At 37.0% G+C, this 26435-nt stretch overlaps 1 protein-coding gene across 2 annotated transcripts; it reads right to left on the bottom strand.

Annotated features, from left to right (window-relative positions):
• Nucleotides 1-34: 34 nt before the first annotated feature.
• LOC306881423 (F-box-like/WD repeat-containing protein TBL1XR1) lies at nucleotides 35-25470 on the bottom strand. 2 transcript variants are annotated; one of them, XM_079435522.1, is made up of 17 exons: nucleotides 25224-25454; nucleotides 16074-16138; nucleotides 13265-13365; nucleotides 10801-10946; nucleotides 10484-10694; nucleotides 8242-8298; nucleotides 7285-7417; nucleotides 6548-6689; nucleotides 6342-6405; nucleotides 6164-6261; nucleotides 6013-6073; nucleotides 5502-5623; nucleotides 4903-4977; nucleotides 4664-4791; nucleotides 4331-4496; nucleotides 4030-4131; nucleotides 35-2261 (listed from the first exon to the last, which is right to left on the bottom strand). In XM_079435522.1, the coding sequence occupies exons 3-17, from the start codon at nucleotides 13320-13322 to the stop codon at nucleotides 2235-2237; spliced, it is 1590 nt and encodes a 529-aa protein (XP_079291648.1). In that variant the 5' UTR covers nucleotides 13323-13365; nucleotides 16074-16138; nucleotides 25224-25454; the 3' UTR covers nucleotides 35-2234. The 2 variants fall into 2 exon arrangements, with proteins under 2 accessions (XP_079291648.1, XP_079291649.1); XM_079435523.1 differs by lacking the exon at nucleotides 8242-8298 and having other exon boundaries at nucleotides 25224-25470.
• Between the last annotated feature and the right edge of the window lie 965 nt (nucleotides 25471-26435).

Here is a 26435-nt window from a genome sequence, read left to right as displayed (position 1 = left end):
TTCTGCATTCATAGAAATTCATAAGCACAGAGAACACTATCAAAATATATTTTATTCTGGACTTTTCATTTGATCTGACTCAAATCACAACAGTCAAATCAACATCGCAGTGAGTGATTTCTGCAAGAGAGTGAGCAAAACAGGAAAAAGAACTAAAAACAAAGAAAGAGAGGAAACAACTAGATTAAAGATTACCTAAAGTGAGACAAAAATCACTGAACAAGTATTTACATGGTCCAGGATGTTTTGATATGCCCATGTACGTGCTTTTGCTTAGAGCTAAAAACAACATCAGAATTACAAAAGTACAAAATTTCAAAGGGCCGTGGACACAGCAAGCAGAGTGCTAGGCTTCGACGACCAAGAGAAGCAAACGCTTGCACGCACACTGTAAAAAGTATATCTCTTTAAAATTAAAACATTATAAAATACCATTCCACTGTCATAGACAATATAATAAATAGCGTATTTTCGTACAATCTACTTGTTGATTATTTTAGAGCAAGCTTCAAAATACTCATCTTTAAAAATAAAAATTAAAAAGGAAAGAAAAACCAGGACATTTTGATACTTTTAGGAGGGGATACAGATTATACTTGATCCGTGGGAAGAAAAAGGCATTTGTTAGCATTTTGGACTACACACATATATATATATAAAAACTGTTACATAGGTTTAAACCAGCTGCCTCACCCTCTAATAATCATCATCAGAAGATCTGGTTCATTCAAGTAAATGTTTAATATCACTCAAGTAATTTCAGTCCAAAGGATAAAAAAATGTTTTAAGTGCTCATTGGATTTCATGGGAGTACGTGCTGTAAAGTGCTGAGAGGCGACATGAGTGTGCTGGCTAAAAGTTGCTTCTCTGAACTATGACTGTCTAATGGTATTTTATAAAGACACGTGACAGCATCTAGTGAACTCTAAATCAATGTGCCGTCACCTGAAGAAACCAGGCTGCGAGAAATCCCAAACATCAATGTTTACGTTAAAATCTGTCCATTATAACAGTAGCATGTAATGGTAGAAATACCTGTGGTCACATTTACATTTTTCCACGTCAGTTTCTGTTCACACCATACCATCACTGCGCAATGACGTCGTTTTACAAACGAAAATAGTAAGCAAGATGGGCGAAAACGACACCACCTCAGCCTCCACTTCCCAACTGCCTGACTGGAACTGAATAAAAATCGCACCTACCCATAATTCTGTCACTCATGTGAAGCCATACAGACTACAGCCGTTACAGTGACACACACACACACACCAATTCACTGCAGCACTGAAAGAGTAATGACCAGACTGGATCAGTCAGAGCTCGGACCTCTATAGAAAAGCAGGAAATGACAGCACGACGCAACACTAAAGAAAGAACATCAAGAGGAACTAATCTCTGTAATAAACATTTTTAAGTGAGCTGTCATGTTAAATACTAATGTAAGAGGGCAATCATGAACTCCCCCAAAAACAGGAATGAATAACCTGATAGCTATGTTTTCTCTAACAGCGAGAGTGAATATGCCGTTGTGTTTTTAGGGTGGGCCTATTGAATTTTTTAAACGTACAGGCTTCACCTATGAGTTTCACTCATTCATGCAAGTTTGGTATAGTCTTGCCACAAAGTTGCATAGGTTGTATAAAAGAACACAGGGCATTCATTTTCGAAAATATAGTTGAGTAATTTAATAGGATTTCTGTACTCTTATAGCTCTGTATTAAAAAAAAGATAAAAAAAAAATCCTTGAGCATTTTTGGAGAACAGTTCCAAAAGTCACAGAGCCACTAAACATACAGTGCCAATACTCTGAATTGTCAATATCACACGGCCACGAGTTGGCCATATTCAACAGCTCTGCTCTTTAGCTCATGCAGTTACACCTAAACCGTCACTGAAGCGCTGACGTGTGCAATATGCGCACGACAGCGGCGTGGACCTCGGCCCTCTGGGTTTGGAATGATGAACACAGGAACTAATGAGGTGTGTGTGCATATGCGGTGTATTTCTCTTGTGTCCAGTGTGTCTGTGTATAACAGTTCTCTGTCACGCTGATCTTGTGTGTGTCGTAAGCATCACGGGTCCGTGTTGCGATGGATCTGAGGGACCGCTGGTCTGGGCTGCGGTCTGGCGCCTCACACGTGAACTACAGCAGTGGATGATGGGCCAGGGACAGTCGGTAAATTTGGCTATGCACACATTCATAGTCGGTCCATGGCTTCCCAACGGCATTGTCATTTCCTTAGGTCTAATACACAAACCTGAGAAAGGGAAGAAAAGTTATTATGACTTGGGGGCACTTTGTGTGATTATTATGGAAACTTGTTTCCACCATGGGATTAAAAAAAAGGTAATAAAACTCAGACTTTATTCAATTATTTTTTTGTTTTGTTTATGGCACAGAATAAAAAAAAAATTTAACTGACTTTTTCTCTCACAATAATTACCCCCCCCCCCCCCCACGCAATTGCGAGTATGATTTGTGAGAAAATTTGCAGCAATTGTTTTTTAATAGACATTTTTCCTGAAGTCACGCCTGACTCTTAACCGCAAGGATGCTTTCCATTTCCGGTCTCCGGTGTTTCTAGTCAAATTAGTGTATATTCTGAACTGAAAATCTAATGTTAAACCCATTAAAATGTAAAAAAAAAAAGAAAGAAAAAAAGCACATGGCTCCATCAGTTTACAGTGTCGTTACAGTGAGGAGTTTGCCTCACTCCTCAAAGTTTAATGAGTGAGTAGATGATATTTTGATGGAAACCCGCGGGGAGTTCTTTTGTAGGGTCCCATGATTTCCGTGATGTGGAAAACGCAGACAGAATCGAGGAATCCAGTCATAAAAACGGAATTTACAGTTTAACGTGGAATGTCACAGAATTTGACAAGCATTTGTAAACATTAAACCGCAAAATACCATTTAAATATGAATTCTAAGTGTCTCTGTGTTGATAAATGGCGCAGATGTCCGGTTTTGTTTACTACTCGTACTGATGCGAGCATGACACTCGTGGAGATATTAGCGTCTGGCGTCTCACTAATGAGGACATAAATACATGAACAACATCTCCAGAACTGCTCTGAGAGTCACTTCGTGAGCATTTTACGGTTTCATTTGAATCTCTCATCATATATACACACAGAAACGTAAAGGTATTCACAGCAACTCGTCAAAATAAAAGTTCGGTTTAACATTGTGGCAGAAATACATTTGTTATACATAATAAATACATATTGTTCAATGTACGTAATATTAGTACTACTATTAAAATTATTAAAACTTTATTTTTAAGGTATAGCCATACAATATTTCTTCAGTGTTTTAATTGTAATAGTAAATCCCCTTTGCCAAAAATAAAATGTTTAATTTTCATCTTCGTAGATTATAATGGAACTTTGTGAGATCGCGATTAACTAAGGAGAGTGACAGATTTAATGATTATTAATGGAGTTTGTAAATGTGATATTGAAAACAGTTCAACAAACAAGAAGTTAATATTTAGTGACTTACATTGTCTGACTATAACAGTGTTGCCTGATTTCATTGACAAAAATAGTTTGAAACAGTCACAGCTGAGCTGCGCATCTCCATTCAAACATAGCGGTGTCTCATTTATGAATACAATTTTATTTAACCATTAAAAAGGAGTCCAGAAAAATTAAAATGGAAAATAATGGAATTTGGGAAAAAATAAAAAGGGCCCTACTTTTGTGCTTCCCATTACAAGTATGGAAAGATGGCTGGTACATGTTGCGTTCTCAAATGCAAGTGAAAGTGACCCAAACACAGAAAAAAAATGCAGAGATGTAGTTTGGGTGGAGCAGCATTTACTGCGAACTAAGACGTACTGACAACACCGGTGAATAATGAACCGCTCACATGTAAGAAGGCTCTGAATCACGATTTTGGTTTTATTTTAAATAATCATGCAGCCCCACTTAAAACTATAATGGCTTACAGACAGATTCAGTTCATGCTGTATCTACATCATAGCCAAAGGACATTTAAGTGACTTTGCAACACAAACTCACCGATCCATCTGATGCACTTGCGCCCACTTTGTCTCCAGTGGAGTTCCAGCATACTTCAAAAATCCCCCCCGTCCCTCTATAGCTGTTGACTAAAGCACCACTCTGTAGGGAGGAAAATGAAACTCAAGTTAAAAACACCAATCATAATGACAGATCAGTACGTTAGCCAGGCCAGTTAATGATCAGCAGATGAAAACTGTATCGATGATTAATGCAAGTCTGTTCCTCCTAAGCATATTTATCAAAACACTTGATAGACTTGTCTTATGTCTAAACATCTAAATTAGGGTATGACTGGTACCTGTGTGTTCCAGATATGCACACACTTGTCGAAGGAACCACTGGCTAGGTGCCGCCCATCTGGGCTGAATGCCACGCTGTAGACGGGCTCCTGGTGTTTGGTCAGTGTGTGGATGCAGGCGCCATGCTCCGCGTCCCACAGACGCACCGTTGAATCGAACGACGCACTTTAGGCAGAAAATAAGAAATAAAAACCCCAGCTACTCAATGTGTATAATATATAAAAGTTCTAAACTGAAAACAGACACAGATTTGAAATTTAGCCAATCAATCAAAATTATATTTAAAAAGGACAGGCTTTCCAAATGAAGAGTGATGGTGGCTGGTTGTGTACCTGGCCAGCATGAGGTTGGCATTGGGGTTGTTGGTTCCAGGGCCAGTTGGGCTCCATTTGATTGTGTAGATCTCCTTACTGTGGGCTTGCAGGTCATGAACACAAGTGTCCTGTTTCATGCTCCAAAGCTAACGTTCAATACAAATCACAATACCATTATAACACTCACTCCCACTTAATGCAAACACATTAGTAAAAAGCTAAAATCATCAAAAGAGAGATGGCTGGTTGTATCTCACCTTTAGGGTCATGTCATCAGAGCAGGAAGCCAAGAGATTTCCTGTTGGATCCCATTTGATTGCATTGACTTCATTCTGAGAATAAAGGAAATCTTCAGTGATGTAATCAGTTAGGATGCTTAACCCTAAAATGTTGCATCTATCATATTTGGTGCATATTTGCTTATCCATGCTCCTCGAGAAAAAGGACTTCTAATTTCCAAAATATCTAAAAAAAAAAAAAAAAACCTTTAAAAATGTCGTCTGCATGCAGCACCTGCCAAATGCAGAAATTTGGATTTGTTTACTAAATATTTCATACATGAGATAAACTAAAAACAATATTGAAAATGTCTATTAAAAATGATACAGCAGGTATTTGAGGTACACGCATTTCAATCATCACTGTAACGTATTGTCAACAATAATAAAGATGTAAAAAAATATTTGATTAAAAAAGTAATATTTCTGACTTCATATGGAAGGCTTTACAGGGTCAAAATATAAATTTTTAGGGTTTCAGGGACACCAAACAGTCAATGTGAAAAAAAAGGAAATATTGATGAAGATTTAACAAAAGAATATATGCAATAGAAGAATATCTAATGTAAGTGGCTTACTGTGTGGCCCTGGAATGTTTTGACTGGTCTGTCCTGGCCCAGTTTACACACATGAATGCACATGTCCGTGCTGCAGGAGGCAAACGTGTTGTTGCTCTGCCAGTCCACGTCCAGAGCCGGAGCTGCAGGCGGAAAATGCAAATTATGTCATTCATGACCATTCTTTTGAAACTAGCTAATGTACAACTGGTACATCTGGGTGACTGACAAGGAAAATTTTCTAAATTGAAACCAAAAGTAGATTTCTATCTATAATAAAGAACCCTTCTCAGTGCGGGGTTAAAAAAGAATGGCACAGCTAATCGCTTTACTGAAATACTCTCTTTGAAGATCCTGCAGTTCACATCACAAAAAATACAGCTGACAATACCTGTCATGCATATGCTTATTAATGTCCATTAATTAGTGCATTTAACAGAGTTTTCCCTCAGTTTTCAACTGGATTAGCATGAATGTCAAGGTCAGTTTTAGATAAATGAATGTCCTCCTTGTGGTGATTTTTGTTACTCACCTGAATGGAATGGAAACTGCTGTTTGGCCTCGCCTGTGTGTGCGTCCCAAATAATGGTGGTCTGAAAGGTGCAGATTCACATTAGCATCTCAACCTCTCCACATCATCTTATTTTGACAGTAAATGATAATCACATAAGATTGTACTGTACCTTATCAACACCAGCGCTGAGGATAAAATTTCCTTTCTTGTTCCACTTTAAAGCAAATATGGGACCTTTGTGCTGCCCCAGTGTACTGGCAAGATTACCTGCCCGTTATGGGACACTTATTAGATAAACAGGATTTTGTAATTGATGAAGTAATGATCTGTGAGTATATAAAGCTCACCATCTTTAGTCCATATCCTGGCAAAGCCATCATAGGATCCTGTGGCGAGAAGTGTACCTTCACTCTGTCCAAAACAAGAAATAGAAAAATATGAATTTGAGTCATTTGTTCTTTGTATGAAGTGTGTGGAAAAAAAAAAAGAGGCTCAGATGCAAAAGTTGCAAGCAGGGTTCCTGTGGTTTATAAGCGCTAGTCCCATCACTCACATTCCAGTCCAGTGAGGTGACGTCTTTGTTACTGGGTACATCCTGCCCCCCCTCCCGAATGCAGTGCCGCAGCACCAGCTGAGTGGGTCCTCCTGCACTGCTCTCACTCAGGTTCCATATCCGTGCGGTTGAGTCTCCAGAGCTGATGGCAACAACAAAACATAGAGATGAACTCCCATTCAAAAAGTACAGGACATTAAGCTAAGATGTGCAAAACAATAACTGGACTTCTGTCATGTCAACTCTCAGGAAGATTAGTACGTTAATATGCAAGGCAATGTTGATGTGTTTGGTCTTAGTGGAATAGATCTGCTACACTGCTGCTGCTGCTGAGCAAATACAGAGACTTGCAACTGCCAATACTTGCACAGACATGCTGTACAGGGCATGTAAGAAATGCTGCTTCACATATAACATATGAAATAACCCTTAAATATAACATACACGAATTACCCTGTAGCAGATCTATACAGGTGGAGCTGGGGATGGAGGAGGGTTTCTGAAGCACATTGCAACTTCTACAGTAAGCTCTAGCCAAGTATTTGAATGTTGTACAGCAAGCTCATTGGCTACTGATGCGAAAGAAATCAGTCAGCTGCGCCATGTGAATAATATTGTCATTATATCAGATTGAGATAGAAACTATCATCCTGCGACCATCTAGAGTTTCATGACAGAGCTTTTTATTAAAATTCACAGTTTGAGAAAATAAACTGTGGCTTTGGCTTAATACCGACCCAGACGCCAGCAGATCACTGACAGGGTTCCAAGCACAGATGAAGACCTCAGACTCGTGACCCCGCAGCACCATGGCTTTACTGGCTGGGATCTCCACAGCCCTGTCCACCTCCATCATGTCTGAGTGGTGGTCTGTCAAAAGAAGAGGCATTATTAGGGGAGGGAGGGAACAAAACAACAACAACAGTAGATTCTACAATGGATCACAATTCTCTCTTCTATGATTTTTAATGTATATGTGAGATGGCACTTGTGTACACTAGAGACTGTTGTACTCTGCTTGCTGCCAATTATGCCCAAAAACACAGAAAACCATCAAGTAAATAAACTTATTTTCATGGTTGAAACCAAATACAAGAAAATCATGGGCTTTATTGCACAGTATATACACTCACCTAAAGGATTATTAGGAACACCTGTTCAATTTCTCATTAATGCAATTATCTAATCAACCAATCACATGGCAGTTGCTTCAATGCATTTAGGGGTGTGGTCCTTGTCAAGACAATCTCCTGAACTCCAAACTGAATGTCAGAATGGGAAAGAAAGGTGATTTAAGCAATTTTGAGCGTGGCATGGTTGTTGGTGCCAGACGGGCCGGTCTGAGTATTTCACAATCTGCTCAGTTACTGGGATTTTCACGCACAACTATTTCTAGGGTTTACAAAGAATGGTGTGAAAAGGGAAAAACATTCAGTATGCGGCAGTCCTGTGGGCGAAAATGCCTTGTTGATGCTAGAGGTCAGAGGAGAATGGGCCGACTGATTCAAGCTGATAGAAGAGCAACTTTGACTGAAATAACCACTCGTTACAACCGAGGTATGCAGCAAAGCATTTGTGAAGCCACAACACGCACAACCTTGAGGAGGATGGGCTACAACAGCAGAAGACCCCACCGGGTACCACTCATGTCCACTACAAATAGGAAAAAGAGGCTACAATTTGCACGAGCTCACCAAAATTTGATGGTTGAAGACTGGAAAAATGTTGCCTGGTCTGATGAGTCTCGATTTCTGTTGAGACATTCAGATGGTAGAGTCAGAATTTGGCGTAAACAGAATGAGAACATGGATCCATCATGCCTTGTTACCACTGTGCAGGCTGGTGATGGTGGTGTAATGGTGTGGGGGATGTTTTCTTGGCACACTTTAGGCCCCTTAGTGCCAATTGTGCATCGTTTAAATGCCACGGCCTACCTGAGCATTGTTTCTGACCACGTCCATCCCTTTATGACCACCATGTACCCATCCTCTGATGGCTACTTCCAGCAGGATAATGCACCATGTCACAAAGCTCGAATCATTTCAAATTGGTTTCTTGAACATGACAATGAGTTCACTGTACTAAAATGGCCCCCACAGTCACCAGATCTCAACCCAACAGAGCATCTTTGGGATGTGGTGGAACGGGAGCTTCGTGCCCTGGATGTGCATCCCACAAATCTCCATCAACTGCAAGATGCTATCCTATCAATATGGGCCAACATTTCTAAAGAATGCTTTCAGCACCTTGTTGAATCAATGCCACGTAGAATTAAGGCAGTTCTGAAGGCGAAAGGGGGTCAAACACAGTATTAGTATGGTGTTCCTAATAATCCTTTAGGTGAGTGTACATTGTGAGAAACTTTGCTTTAGTGTGCGAGGTTTCAGTGTTTTTCTTTCCAAATGCTATACGAAGGAATCTTTTATTCTGCTTGGAATGCAGTTATAATTTGATACACTAAGCTTATTCACTGACAGACATCTGCTTTCAAATACTCAAGGGCACTTTATATCTTCGTTCTGAAGTGAGTTTGCAGCATTAGGTTGTGCATGACTTCATATAAGCAGTTATGTGATTGTGATTTTAATGTAAACAGTCAGTTATGTCTTATGTCAGTTAGGACAGGATAAAACATTGATATGTTAAAACAGATTTGTGCATTAGTGTGAATACAGCCTATTAGCATTGCAGCTGTCTATGACGTTAGCAGTAATAGTCAGACAGCAATAATGCTGAGAAATAAAAATTGTGCTTGTCTGGAAAAATAAATAAATATATATATATATGTATGTATATGTATATGTATGTATATATATATATATATATATATATATATATATATATATATATATATATATAAAAAATATATTCTTAAAACACTCTCAGACACTGAAAACACATTTTGTTTATTGCTTGCAATGCGTTTCTTTGTTCCCTTTTATTTATACTTGCTTTGACGTTTTGAATCTTTATTTAGTTTAGTTAATAATTCTCAACATGTTTTGATTTAATATTCATTTGCAATTATATTAAAAAGCAATTTGAATTAAAAACAATTTAATAAAACAGCACAAATAAATGTGATATTTCAAGTCTGTGACCTTATTAATAAATAATAATAAAAAAAGTTAATTAAGAATTATTTTAGAAATGGATCATGAGAATTGGAATGTGATTGTGAGGTGCTTTAAGATTCCCACCCCCATATATTCTTCATCCTAAAGACAACCAATGTGCTTCATTTATATATGTAACTGAACAGCCATGATGTTCTTTAAAGCCATGATGTGTTTAAATTAAAAGAATTTAAACAAATCTAAAATAAGTTTGAGTTAGGCTACTAAAAAAAAAAAAAAAAAAAAAAAAAAAAAGCTAAACAGAATTGAAAAATTTTGAAAATAGCAATAGCAATAACTAAAACAAAAATAAAAACTCAAAATCTAGCAAATACAAGCTAATCCAAAATATTAATAAATCCTGTAATAGTATAGTCCTAATCTCTAAAAAAAAACACTGGTTATGGTTAGAAAGGTCTACTCAGAACAAACTGAAGGTATATCAGCAAAAACCAGAGAGATGTTATTTAAGCGGGTCACATGCTGTATGTGTCCAATAAATTTTATTAATGCCACAAATATGCAAACAACATTAAACTGGGGTTTACAAATGTACCGTATGGAAACTTGCAACCTGACAATCCAGGATTAATTCCTAACCCAGGGTAAAGACTGAAAAAAATAACTCAGGATTCACTTAAACCCAGGGTTGAGAATGACCAGGGGTTAATGGCTAATGATTAATAGCTGATAGGTAAATGCTGACAATTTTGTTGTGATTTTTGGTAAAGTCACAGGTTCAACCGTGTTATGGAATAAATAGTATTCCTTATTGACAATTCCAACAGTTTTGACAAAATAATGTAGGGTGTGAGCTTACTAGACAGCGTATGAGATCCGTTCTCCTCTCCATTAGCAGTGTTCTCTCCGTTCTTGGCAGCGGCGGTTGCTGTGGTGCTGGAGGCGGCGACAGCTTGCTGCTGAGCCAGCTTATCCTTATACACCTGCTGCCTCGTTTGCACCACGTCTGGCATCACTGCATCAATCAACGACAGCGACTCGATCGGTCGTCCATCAAACAGAGTACCGTCCTGTGACACATTAAGGTTGAGCACATTTTTTCAGATTGAGCGCTTCTTCCATACGTAATGGGCAAATTGAGAAATATCCATATCTGATAGCGGTACCAGCGCTGACCTCATTGATGCTGACTTCAGCCTCCACATACTGCAGGCCTTTCTGGATGATGGAGATGAGGGCAGCAGGGGGCACCAGAGCTCCGTTGATGTTGGACTGGCTGATGTGGCTCTCTATGCCAAAGGTGAAGGCTGAGTGGGAGAAGCCTGAAGGGGAAAGGAAGACAGCTCCTGTTACCATTTAGGAAGAAGTATTTGTGAATAGTGAGGTCAAAAGTATTGGCACTCTGGTTCCAAGTCAATAAAGAAACTGTAAAAACTTTACATAATCGGTAACGGTCTTCCTGACCCAATTTTGTCAACTAAATGACTAAATGTCTATTGTTAGCCACTGGCTAATAAATTGTTAAGATTTCACTTGCCAGTGTTTGGTTTAAAGTTTAAGACTAGGTTTAGCACATTTAATTTTCACTTGCCTACACCTGAACACTGACTGGCTGAAAGTTTCACTCTCTGTCATTACAGTGCACTCACTATTCCTATTGATTAGGGCTGTGACAGTCGCCATCACAACCACGTCACTAGGGTGGTCAGTTGCCACCGAAGGTAGTCCACGTGACGTCACACACTTTATACAAGTGTATACAAGTGTAATAATAGTAACAGTTGCAAATTGTTTTAAGACTATAAATCTATGCTAATTCACAAATTACCTCAAACGCTATACACAGCGTTTCCTTTAGATTGGCAGGTTTGAGCGCAGGAAAATAGTTTATTCTGTATTCAGCAAATTTATTTCGTGTTGAGCGATGGCCCATGTTGGGAAACCAAATACTACATCGCCGATCTGGAATCATTTCCATTCATGTCACCCATCCGCGTTTGTACAAGTTCTTCAAGTTCACGTGATCGCAAACGCCCGGCTGGTCAGGTTTGTATTGGTGAGGCTTTCTCCGAATTGGCCAAACACGAACGAGACAGCGGTAAATGGAAGATGCTAACAAGAAATGTGGCAACATACACCGCGATTCCTATTCCACAGAGAGGGCGTGCAGACAAGTTAACGCACCTGCTTGCTTGGTGAACGGTGAACCGTGTCTAAACCGAACTTGAACTTCGTGTCAGTCAGTACGTCATAAATAGAACGAGGCAGTTTACTGTGAGGGATTTGTCATGTCGTATCGTGCCGCATCCTGTGTAGACAGCATCACTGATTATAATGGGTTCTATAGCATTTTGTCGTGTCTCAACGCGCCGCTCGCGTGTATTTAACTTTCTTATTTAAGGCTACTTTCCTATTTAACTGTATTATTTCTTTGATATTTATTTTAGTGTTTTGCAGGCTGCGTGTTCACTGATGGAAGTGCTAAAATAAACACACACATTTGTTAATAGATGATCGAGCCTCATTTATTTATTTATATAATCACAACACCACGCCACTGGCGGTAGTTGGTCCATTACCACCTGCCACTGTCACAACCCTACCATTGATATCAATAGATGTGCAGCGTTTGTTTTTTTGACAATCTGTAAACTCTAGTTTGAAGGCATTAAAAGGGTTCAGTTACTGAAATAGTTCACTAACTAAAGTGAACTATATAGTGAAATATCACTGGTATTAGTTCTGACAACTTTAAAAGAACAGCATATTATAAAAAATAAAATAAAAATCTAATTTTTACATTCCATGAACAAAAAGTGCGTGATGTTTGCCCAAAACACACTGTCAAGATATGGATAATTGCCAAGGAGTTTCTATGCAGTTGCTATTGTCCTGAGTGATTTGTAGTGTGTAATGTGGGTTCTAGGGTGTTCTGGGTGGTTCATTAGTTGGTCGAACCACTAATTATGCTGCGTTCAAGTCCTCCTGGGACGTTCGTACTTACGAGTTGACAAGTCGTTATTACGATGTCAGGTGCGTTCAAGTCACTTTGGTTGGAACAAGATGGCGATTTAACTTTTCTACATAAAATTCTAAGATTTTTTTTAAAACTCTACATTTGCAAAATGATGAATGAAGGATGTGCATCATTGTGTTTTTTATTTTTTCTGCTTTTATTTAATTTATGAAGGCGATATAAACTGAATAATTATATATGCTATTATAATTATACAATAATATAATATTTTGTATATGTAACTTATATAGTTTTATTGTAAATTACAAAAAAATATATTTTTTTATTCATTTAAACAATTTTACCGACACTGCATATTTTTCGTCTTTGGCTGCGTCCATTGCATCCGACACGTTTTTTCACTGACACGCCCCCAACTTGGAGCTTAAAGAAAATTTTGAGTTTCCCACTCATAATAACGACTTTGTGGTGGCGTTCATGTGCGTTCAACTCGTAAATACGATGTATCCGACATGACTTGAACGCACCATTAGTTCCTAGGAAATAAACACGACAGAGGGCAAAAACCTGCCACTGCATGCAATATGAAACAGGGTACACACAGAGTATGTGCCGTTAGCTGAAATGAAGAAGCTAGTGTGCAGATAATGATCAGATACACACCTGACTCCTGCAGGTATCTGTAGACCAGGAAATTGACCTCATCACTGCTTATGCTCATTTTGGATCCTGGGTGAACCAAGAGGTCAAGGCGAGAGTGGAGCCTGGAAAACAAAGGCACGTTGTGTTACTGTGCTTCACCATCAGCATAGAGCAGGGCTGTCCAAAATCGGTCCAGGAGAGTTTAGCTCCAACTTGCCTCAACACACCTGCATGGAAGCTTCTAGTATGCCTAGTAAGAGCTTGATTAGCTGCTTCAGGTGTGTTGAATTAGGGTTGGAGCTAAACTCTGCAGGACACCGGCCCTCCAGGACCGAGTTTGGACAGCCCTGGCATAGAGCATCGACACTACTGGACAGACTTTATATAGTACACACCAACTTGCAAAATTTAGGGTCAGCTAGATTTTCGTAAAGAGATGTATACTTTCATAAAACAAGGACATGAATGTATAATGTTTCAAGATTATTTCAAATAAATGTTTTTTTCTTTACTTTCTACTCAAAGAATCCTAACACACAATACTCAGCCCACCCCCCCCCCCCCATTTCATTTAAATTGTATAATATTATTTCATATTATTACCAAACTTTACACCAGCTGATAGCTCATACAATTCTAAAACTAAAACCAACTGTTTTATTTATTACCTGTCATTTATTAACAAGTCATGCACATTACTTATGTTATGCTTTCTTTATGATTTTGGGATTTTAACTTTGCCTGCTGCTTTAACTTTTTTTCTGTGTGTTAAGGTGAAAAAAATATAAAAAAGTTGAAGGTTTTATATTTTGTAACTTCCTGACATAAATAGGTTTTAAGTATTTGACAGACAGACAGACAGACAGACAGACAGACAGACAGATAGATAGATAGATAGATAGATAGATAGAAATAAGTAGTAAATCTGACTGGCTTGTACAATTTTTTTTTTTAATAATTCCAGACAAGGTGGCGAGATGTAGTAAACTTGCTCTCAGTACACAAACAACGCAAACCTTTTAACCAGAACTGAACCTGACCTCCTCGACTGAACTTTCTCATGGAAGCCCATTAGAGCCCTGGGGACATTTTCCAGCCATTTGCTCACCACCGGAAAGAACTGTTAGGAAGCTACACAGTAGGGACGGATATTGCGATGGGAAGAACTGTATGTGTTAAACAAGAGGAAATACTCCAGATGCACTCGTACAGACTCTTGTTTGGTCTTTAAGCCTCTTTCACAGTATAATAAGCCTTCACGTAAAAAAGCAACCCATCATATTACATGACTCCCTGTTGTTTATGATGTGTCAACAGCCCGAAAGTGCAACGGTTTCCATATTGACAATCAAATAAAATGTGCGTGCACAACATAACATTCTTAAGCAGTGCAAGGTCAGTCTGGCTAAATGTCTTAACATTAAAATCTTTTATCAGACAGTCATAGTAAATCACAGACCAGAACATTTGTTTTCTGAAGAAAAAAAAACACTGATTATTCAGATTGCAAAACGGTCTTTTTTTCTAAATACCCATTCATCTCAACAGCAGTTACTCAGCTGGCACAAGTCCCACACAAATACAAAATTTTATTTTGTCAAAGACCTTTTCAAACTACTTTTTATGCAAAGAAGGATATTTAAGACTTCCTATGACTTTGCAAGGTGTGAAATTTGAGACATTTACATGATTTTTAAGGATCCCTGTTAGGGGTGTCGTGATATACCGGTATTGACGGTAACCCTGATATTCAAAGCAACAATTATCGATATCGTGTTAATTTACCACATGTAAATACTCCAGTGCCAGTACATGGTTGACCTCTAGGTGGCAGTATTGCACCGTAACGCTGACACCTGTCAAACAAGAAGATGCGGCGCTCACAGCTACTCCAAGTATGTGTTCATATATTTAAGTAAAGGGTGATTATTTTAATAAGTACCACGTTTTATTTTTGTATTTGCAATCAATACGGCCTGTGCGTAGTAACACTTTATTTCTTTGTGCAAATCTATTAACAGTTACACGATTAAAACTGATCTTGAAAAACTGAGCGACCACGTTGCTACATTAAACTCTGTAAAATGTGAAGCTGGTCGCAGTGCCATGCACTTAATGCCTCATCTGCGGTCGTTCTAGACGCACATTAATACTCAATTAGCAGCGCTCTTACTGCAAGACTTCAGTGGCGCTGATGCAACTATAGGTTAAAGAGCTTAAAATACAGGCACGCAAGTTAAAAGGTTAAAGTATCAGTTGTTAATATGGCAACACTTTGGTTAACAGTTAACATTGGTTAATTACATTAGTTAACATGAAATAAGAATGAACAATACTTCCACAGCATTTATTAATCTTAGTTCATGTTAATTTCAGCATTAACTAATGCATTATTAAAATCACAAGTTGTGTTTGTAAACATTAATGCATTAACATGAACAATGAACGACTGTATTTTTATTAACATTAACAAAGATTAATAAATTGTGTAATAAATGTATTGGTAGTTAATACATTAATGTTAACAAATGCCATCATATTGTAAAGTGTTGCCATTAATATTTATTCATCATACTGTTGAACTTGACAGTATTTTCTCTCTTGTTATTTCATAGGAGCTCCAAAGAAGACAGAGAAAGCCAGTCTTGTGCCTTGCGTTTATCAGGATCCTTATGTTCGTTGGGTGAAAAAGAACCCCCCCCCCCAAGGTTTCTATAGAGATCGCGTTATATCGATATTGTGAATTGTTATGGCCACAATAACCGTGATATGAAAAATCTAATATCATGACAGCCCTAATCCCTGTTAATAAAGTATGACACTTGCTTACCATGATACCAAGTGTGGATTAGATGCTCATACTCATGCTATCCATGGAAGCAAAGTCAAATCAGCCTGTCAATAAAAGAATATGTATTAGATACAATCAGATTTACAGTCAGTCTTTTATTTTTTTCTCTTTCATTAAGAAGAGGCAACAGTTTAACAGAATGCAAGTGAAAATGTTTGTTAACATCATCCATTAACTCAGCAAGTACATTAATTCAGCTAACAATTGTCATTTAACATCAGAATCATTTAGCTTTAAACAAATGGCAAATCATCTACACACATCACAGTTTAGAGGAAATCCTCCAGCTTTTTCATATTTCTGGAAACTGATTTTTATTTTTAATTAATAAAATGGTGTTTGCATAAAATCGTAGACAACTACAACATTCGTGGCCATTCACTGTGCGTCTTTTCAAAAGAAACTAATTTAGGCTAACTCCTCTATTCCCACATTTCAAGCACAAGCAGAAAGTACTCATCACAAAATGTAATAATCATAAAATTACATAAAGATTACATAAGTGTTACGTTCACAGGTGTGGTCTGTGTAAAGTATCTGATACACTGGCAGGTTGTGACCTATTCCGCTTTAGCTGTACTGCGGCTCTGGATCTGGATCCGATCACACAGCAGTCAAACCGCTAATGCTGAGATAGTGAGATCAACCTAAAACAAGCCTCTGAAACTATTAGAATGATATTTGCACTGCACTAGTGGTTGAATGATATGGGCTTTAAATGGCTGACCAATGCATGACACAAAACTAATAAGATGTGCATAAAATTTCCTCAAAACCCATCAAAAGTATTTGAAGGGAAGGCCACAGGCCAGGCTGCTGGAAGATTCTGGAACTGACTCTTGATGAAATGATAGGGCACAGTATTTACGCCAATCACAATAATGATCCTGTTTTTCCCCTGCCATTCAGTAGAATGTATGTAATAGGCTACTACTACTAAAAATTTTTAAATCTTATTTTTTTAGGAATAATAATACAATATTTCGTCAATGTTTTAATTGTAATATTAAATCCCCTTTATTTTCCAAAAAATAAAATTGGTTTAATTTTCATTCATTTAAATAAATTAACTGACTGTTTTATGCCTTAAAAATGTAAATACACAACACACAAAAACCATAAGTCTATTGTAAGAATAAATTAAACTTGTTTTATGCTTTCAAATAATTAGATATGCTAAAACACAGAATTTGGTAACAATAAAACATAAGGTTGGAAAAAATAAAACATTTCATAAGGCCCTAAACATGTAATTTGTGTTCAACTTTTAATAAATTGATGTTAAATTGTTTAAGTTTTATGATTTTAATTTAGACATGCTTTTTGATTAATATAATTTAATTTAACCATTAAAAAGGAGTCCCGAAAAATGTAAACGGAAGCCGTAAACCTAGGGGAAACACTTTGGTCTCAAAATAGCCAAAAAACTTCTGCTATACTACACTCAAGTAAAATTCGCTTGTAATTAGAGGTCGACCGATTAATCGTCTGGCCGATTTTTGGCAGTTTTTAATTAATCAGCATCGGCCGATTGTGCTGCAAATTAGGCTGATTAATATACAGGCGCGTCTGCAAGCAACCGTGACGCTGCCTCGTGCGGCAAGCAGATTGCCGTTCCACTGGCACAACGGATAACCCTGTGATGTCCCCCTCTGCCTGCTAACTTTTTGAAGAGAGAACTACCTGGTAACTCCCCAAGAAAATGGTAAGACTTAAGTTCTTATCCTTCGTTCTTAATCTAGCCTTGTATTTCATTGGTTAAATATGATGCTACTTTTGGAGTGAGAATGAGAATAACCAGCCCGATCTCACGGCAATTCGTACATATTTTACGAGTTGGCTAATTCGTACGACCTCACGCGTACAAATTCATACGATTTTTGCTTAATCGTACGTATTTTATGAGTTGCCAATTCGTATGAATTTGTACGAATTACCTACACCTAACCCCGCCCCTAAACCTACCCGTCACTGGGGTTTAGACAAATCGTACGAGTGAGGTCGTATGAATTCGTACGAATTAGCCAACTCGTAAAATATGTACGAATTGACGTGAGATAGCGTTGGAATAACATTTGAAAAAAGAATGTGAGTAACTTTTTGGAACTGTATAGTTAACAAGCCTTCAATGAGCGGCTAAATTATTATTGTAGCCTGCATTGTATAGATAAGCTCCGACGTTATCAATTCGGTTTCTGTACTGGAGAATTTCTCTCCCTCTGAGTGTGAGACGGAGCCACTCATAGTCTACAGCCATGCGGTGTTCACACACAACTTCAGCTAAAATGCGACTTATACACGACTTTTCTCTCTCTCTCTCTAAAAAACGCAATTAAATAAAAAACCTTTTTAAATATTTTGATAAATTACTGGAAAAAAAATTTTTTTTAAACCGTTTAACTGATTGTATTAGGTCGGTTAACGGGTAAGACAAAAATAAACAATGCAATATTATACATCACAGAGCAAAATCCTAATTATGCAGCAGCTATAATAATATACATCATCATTATTAAACTATGTGACAAACGCGCGTCAACAGGTCGATTATATATTCTCTAATCAAGTCTTCAGTATAACACACCTGTACAATTAAAGGGTAGAGTTATAACAGGTCATTATGCTAAATTACCTAATAAAACACAATAATACATTTAGTTAAAAAAACAATTAAAAAACCTGAATACTAATATTTTTTTTTATCTGATCGTAGCAACTGTCACACTAAGACCCTGCCGGAAGCGCCATTGCATATCATTCCATTATTAGCTTACGGCTAATGCGTAGGGATGGGCGGATCGATCCTAAATTATCGATACTGATGTTGTATCGAAAGGATCGATCATCATATAAAAATATCGATTCTAAAGTGCATTTTGTTAAACAAAATGCACTTTAGAACCGATATTTTTATATGATGATCGATTTTTTTTATCAAAAACATTTATCAAAAAACCTGGCGCATAAAATAAGCTTCTAAGTGGAAAAATAGACTATTTTAGCGAATAACTGTGTTGAACTATTTCTCCTGCTCATCGGAACGCATGCAAATACTGAAAGACAGAACCAATAAATCACAGACAGCGTTCGCTGCTGATGCATGGCTCAATCACAGTGTTTGTTCAAATAGAGCTGCGTTTCCCAAAAGCATCAGAAGCATAAGCAGATCTTAAGAAACCATTGCCACATTATTACATTACTACATATTATCAATTTATATATAAAATTGATTCTGAAAAATGCATCACGGTTTCCACACAAATATGAAGCAGCAATAATCAGAAATGTTTCAGAAATAATTTCTGAAGGATGTGACACTGAAGACTGGAGTAATGGTGCTGAAAATTCAGCTTTGATCACAGCTGCATTCTAAACTATATTTTAAAATATATTAAAATTAGAGATCGACCGATATATCGATTTACCGATATTTTCCCGATATTTAAGCATTTTTCCATAACGGATATCGGTTTTGTATTATCGGATTCACCGATAAACACCGCCATCTTGTGGGTGTTTTGACAATTGCTCGCAGGATCGCAATTGCAGAGCATCTGAGGGGAGACGAGACAACAACGGCGTGCAGATACTTGATTTGCTGTAGTTAGTAAACTATTTAATATTACAGTCATTAATGCACAAATTAGATGTATTACAGAAATGCCTGATATATAGTTTATGCAACTTGGCTCTAAGAAATATGATAAATAAGATACTCTGTCAAGCCCTGTCACTATAAAGACATAACTTTGCCTGAAATAACACAGCCATGTATCAGCGCATGTTGGAAATAAAAGCGCTGAATTGAATTCTCTCTCTGTGGTAGGGGTGTGCGATATGACGATTTTTGATCGTGGACGATAAAAATGTCTCCACGATCTGCTTTTGAAGAAATATCGTAGTATCGCGCTACAGCACACATTCTGTCAAATACAGTTCTGGCGCCGCGGTCTCTATTTACTGTACAACATGACATACAGCAGTAGAGTTACTCTGACAGGACACTGCACTTATTCGCGATCGCAAAAGTACATTATTTGCATACAAGCCTTGCTGGTTAAATGTTTAATTCGCGCGCTGGTCTGACGTGCGCTTGTTCTGAGCACATACACCTGAAGCACGCGCACTAAAACGCCTGTCTAACAGCGCCTGATTACTCAACTAAGTTATATTTTGCGCTAATACTGTCAAAACACACAAGGTTTACATACAGACTGAGTTGGTTATCTCTAAAATGAAAGTAAATAGTTAAGAGAGAAACGGATGCGTGCCTGTATATTAGATGCGTGCAGCTCTTAAAGGGACAGGACACTAAACATGCTGTCGACTGTCATTAAAGGGATAGTTCACCCTAAAATTGAATTTCTGTCATTATTTACTCAGTGGAAAACCAAACAGTTGCTGGTCTACATTGACTTTGATAGTAGGAAAGAAAAATCCTATGGAAGTCACTGAGGACCAGCAACTGTTTGGTTTTCCACCTTCTTCAAAATGGCATTTATAAATGTTCAGCAGAAGAAAGAAACTCATTCCGGTTTAAAACAACTTTTGAGTAAATGATGATATAAAAATAAAACATTATGACAGAATTGACAGACAGATGACAGAATATTAATTTGTGGGGGAACTATTCATTTAACGTTAACAAAACAACAAAACACAAAGAGAAAAATCACTCACTATTCTTGACTGAAAAACTTTAATACAGTTGCTTTAGGAATCAGTCTATCTAGTGTTTTATTTTTATATTTGTTCATTCAATTTCATTGAATACTCCTGCTAAATACACCTATTGTACCTGGAAATAAAGCACTGTTTGTTTTATTTGTATATTATGTGTATTTGTAATGTGTATCTTTGTTCTTATTTTTTAATAAGAAAAATAAAATAATGACAAAGATTTTTTATCTTCACCCACTTTGGCCTAAATATCTGCCATGCATCTTTGTCTTTCTAGTTTGGCTGTAATGCTCAGACAACTTGTAAAACCAAAATAGTAAAACTAACAAAGAATCGGGATAAAAATCGTGAATCGTGATATTTCTATAAAAAATCGTGATATGATATTTTTCCCATATCGCCCACCCCTACTCTGTGGTCTATTAGTCTCGTGAAGTCAGAGTCACGTAGATAATCCGTCAAGTAAATAAAGACGTAACTTTGCATGAATTAAATAATACAGCCATGAATGACTGCATGTTGGAAATAAAAGCATTGAATTTAATTCTCTCTCTGTTGTCTATATGCTCATCATTAGTCTCGTGAAGCCGCTTTCATATTGCAGTTCACTCAGCGGGTTGATGCTCAAGAAATGCTCAGCACTAGGGCTGTATACCTTGGAGAACCTGGCGATACGATACATACCTCGATACACAGGTCACGATTCGATACGTACCTCGATACAGAGCTGTCTCGATACGATTTGATATAATGTGACACGATTCGATACGATTCAATAAAAATACATGGGCCAGAGCCAATTAGTTAATGCTGAACACATTTACTCAACAAACAGAACTCTGCATTTTTCTTCAATTTATTGAAGACAAAAGTGCAGGGCTTGACGCTTACCTATTCCCCAAGGAGCACATGTGCTCCTAAGTCAAAAAATTTAGGAGCGCATTAAAAACATTTAGGGGTGCAATGCAAATTTTTCTAATTAGGTGTTTTAGCTTAATAAGGGGATACAAAGAGACATTTACAAGCACAATTATTTAATTTATCAGAATACAGAAAGTACACAAGGTTTTTAAATAATTTTACTTCAGACACTATTTAATAGGCTAATTATGTAATTAGTTATAATCCTATTAAACTGTGTCGGTATAATATTTTCACAATAATCATTGAAGCTTTTGTGACTGTATATGTTTTTGTTTTTAAATCACAATATATAATTTCTAAGTGAAAAAAAGTGTTGTCCTCCTAACAGGTTAAATAACTTTATTAAAGATAATTTACTAAAAGACTTTTATAAAAAAAACATAAAAATATAAAGTAAACAAGTGTTTCAAGATTAGAGAGCAAAAGATTGTTGAAATGAACGAAAGAACAATATAAGTAAGGTCCCATTTGTTAACATTAGTTAAAGCAGGTTAACATTAACTAAAAATGTGCAATAGCTAATTGTTGCAGTAGTTAATATTCTTTGTTAATGTTGATTTAATAAAAAATACAACTATGTTAGTTAATGTTAGCTCCATTGAATTATATTAAGACAACTTTTGATTTTATAATGTATTATTAAAAGTTGAAATTAAGATAGCATTATTAATAAATGCAGTCATTGTTTTTTTCATGTTAACTAATGTAACTTGTGTTACTGAACAATAATAACGAATCAGTCGTTGATATATAGATAGGCCCACTGTTCTCTATTATAGATCAGTGGATGGGCCATGTTTAGGTTAGAAAAAATGTTTGAAAATAAATAGCTCATTAAGTCTTTAAGTGAGAATTATTTGAGGCTATTGTGAAGACTAAAGCGAATATAAATATCTAAATGACTGAGTGTGAAACATTATTTACACAGTTTTAGGAAAGTAGCGCAGCTGATTTGTTTACTGGGTTACCGGGGTAACGGCAGCGGCAGCGCCCTCTAGTGGCGAATGTGCGTCATTCAGCGCGTCTTCACTTTAACTCGCTCCGCTTTTCTTCTCATCTGTGCTCATTTAAATTAAACCGTTGCATTTTTAAAGTTCTAAAGTAATCATATGAGGCTGCATCGCAATTTTTCCATAAATAAACAGAATAAATTAATACGTTTGTTATAGGCTACTGTGTAAGTTAGGCTGTTTTGTATTTTGTTTTGTATTCGCACTTGTGCTCCTAAATACATTTTCCAGTTCGCACACATCTATTTTTAGTCGCAAATGCGAGTGAAATGCTCGCACTGTCGAGCCCTGAAGTGCATTATAACAGTGCATTTTGCTTAAATATTTGCAACTTTAAGTGCTCTGATTAATTGTACACAAATTGTATTAATCTGGAAATTACCACAAGTCAACATTTAACTTTCCAAGGGTACAGTCTGAGCTCACACAAGCACAAAATCTTCTTCTTATTATTCTTAACTTCTTATTAAATCTTCTTATAATTCTTTTTTGTGACACCATGTACTGCCATAACATATTTCACTATGAATCACTTAAATGCTACATCTTGCTTTAACATTTTCCATGAGTTTTTTGAAACTCGCGGGCGCCGCTGCGCCCCCTAATGGCTGGGCGGAGTATCGATACTAAGGGCTAGAATATCGATACTGTATCTTTTTTTATTATATCGGTATGTATCTAAGAATCGATATTTTGAGCACACCCCTACTCAGCACGGCCACTGCATGTAACTTTTAACAAGATTCACTTTTTTGAAGCACCATAAATTGTATTAACACTTACTATATAACCATTATTTAGTTTATAAACATCAAATTAATACAACTCTATGGAAATTCTCTGCAATCGATGGCAGTTTGAGTAGCCTATAGTTCTGTGTAAATGCATAGATAATCCGTGCTGTCAGCAGCATAATTTAGAGCATGCCAGTTGAGAAATGCAATAAAATACAATGCTTGTTATATTCCAGATAATATTATTCCGTGAATTAACATTATCCAGTGAATTATTCTTCACTCTTTAGCCTATTAAACAGCTTATAAACCTACTAAAACTGTAGTTAAAAATGAAGTTGATATGACTCCTGTCCTTTATTTATTTTCTCTATTTGAAAACATTAGACATTCTACATTTATTGTGCTTACTGCTAATATTAGTGTTGCTGCTAAAGCTTTTTATAAATAAAATGTTTTTTTATTGTTGTAATACGAAGATTAAATTTAACATGACAGGGCTCTAGACCGCGACCAAAATGGTAAATTTACTTTATAACAGTAAATAAATATCGGTTCTGCATATCGGTTACCGGGCACATAAACATGCAAATAATTGGTATCGGTTATAAAAAAAAACAATATCGGTCGATCACTAATTAAAATATAAATTCTTTTTAATTATATTTCACAAAGTTGCTGTTTTTACTGTATTTTTGTTCAAATAAGTGCAGCCTTGGTGAGCATGAGACTTATTTAAAAAATATTACAAAATCTTAACCCCAAACTTTTGTGTGCATGTAATATTTATTTTAAATAGGCTAGTTTGTGCAAGTAAATTTATTTAAACTGGTTGTTAAAAGTTCAAATAGATTGTGTTATGTTCGGTAATTGCTGTTAATAAATCTGACAGAAAAAAGTTTCACCGTTAGGGGTACAACAGCCTGGCAACCTTTTACAAAAATTAACCATGGTTTTATTACAGTAACCACAGTATTTGTAGTAAAACTGCAGTAACCACAAATTTACCATGGTAATAATAATAATACATTTTAGTACTTATGTAACACCATGTTTATTTTTCTTGAGGTTCCCTCAAAAATACACCTCATCTACCTTTAAAACATGTATACTTGTATGGTACTAATATACTCCCTTTTAGGGGTATAGGTGCACCTTTAAGATTAGCGCCCCAGTAAACGGCTAAAATACAATTTTAGTATATTTCATTTCTGACAGTGTAAACAAAAAAAGGCCTATAAAATGTAAAAAAAACATGGCTTTAAAATCTAATATTAAGTGAATATAATTACTGATTATACTCTTTCAATAATTTAAAAGATCAGTTTAGTTTAGAGGTATTGGTATCGACGATACTGGGCTTGAAAATATCGGTAACGTTATCGGATCGAAATTAAAATAAGAGGTAACGTTACCGCCCATCCCTACTAATGCGCACCGTGGATAAACGTCACCGGAAACAACACAAATGCAAAAAAAAAAAAAAGAAAAAAGAAAGAGCGATTCTAGTTCCAGCACGTGGCTGCTTCCATAGCAACGATGCTAACTAGTGGGTTGAATAAAAGCTAGTTGTTGTCAACGTCCATCTCGCGTGCACGGCGCGAGGAACCAGGGCGCCCATCCCCCACCGCGCGCCGCACTTTCACTCTGCAAAAGCAACACTTCTAATGGCTTATAAACACACTTTAGCCATCTAAAAACGCAAACGGAGCACGGAACGGTCAGCTCGCTCACGGCTGGGTTACGGGATGTGTTTGGGGCGAAGGAGAGGCTCGTCTTACTCGTGCCGATGCTTCCAGTCTCGTCAACCGCTAGCTTCTGGAGCTAAAGTACCGAACAAATGTGCCTCAGCGCCGACTGAAGGGTATCCCTCGACCTTTCCACTCCACAGCGATACTTCTGTCCTCGAATAATATCTATTTTCCTGCTTGTTTGTAGGAAATACAAAGGAATAAAAGAAACATTTAGCAGCTTATGGACAGCCAAGCGCTTCAGATGAAGCCGACGGCCTCAGAATAGCAGTAGGGCGGAGACTTTCCAGGCAAAAATTAGATATTAGGCCAACGGGGCTTCCTGCCAATCACAAATAAATAAATATAGTAATAATAAACACAAACAGTTAAATTAAACAAAAACTTACTAAACATTATTAAACACATTTTAAATGCGGGAGAATGCTTATTAAAGCGAAATGTCGATGTGCGGTATTGAATTGTAATAGAAGTCTTCTGATTTGTGCCGTATTGAATTTCAAAGTCAACTATTTTCAAAAATACATAAAACATTGTTAAAGTTCATAAAATAGGATTGATGTTCAAAAACACGGTTGAACGCCCAACCCCCACCATTGAAGCAGAAATATTTTTTGCCTGGCTGGTCACTGCCTGTAATTCCGCCACACCCACAATCTCCTCTGCTCCGTCATTCAATAACAGACTGACATCATTGGTCTGCGTATTACACTGCTATTTTCAATATACCATAAGGTTTCTAAAAGCATCGCAGCAGTCCCGAGACTTACAACAAGTCCCTTGAGTATTAGAACTGTTTTCCCCCTCCATAGCTGCAAAAAAATAATATATATAGTCTGGCCTAATGTAATTTAGGAGCCCCTGTACAAAGCTTTTCCCCTCTTTATTTGGGAGATGATGACACAACTATGAAACATCTTTGCTGGTTGGAAAGGTGTTATAGGATAGGACTGAGCTTTGAACTCATCAGATAAAACACCAGCATGCATGCTGCTTGACACATCATAATCCATACTGTATATCATTTTGTGGTTGCTCTATAATTTCTCTATGATGAGATCAGTATTTATGAGCATCATATAAGGACCACATTTTGGACACTACTAAAATGTATCTGGGATATATTTATATAGGAAGCAGTACTTGTATCAGTGTATCATAACGTGAGGTTTATATTCGTGGCACTGAAGAAAAGCATCTTAAATCCTGAATGTCACGTGCCAAGTAATGATTGGTTTATTG

Source organism: Barbus barbus, assembly GCF_936440315.1.
Source record: "Barbus barbus genome assembly, chromosome: 15".
Taxonomy (NCBI): Eukaryota; Metazoa; Chordata; class Actinopteri; order Cypriniformes; family Cyprinidae; genus Barbus; species Barbus barbus.
Note: the sequence above shows the minus strand (reverse complement) of the source record. Positions and strands in the feature narration are given on the sequence as shown.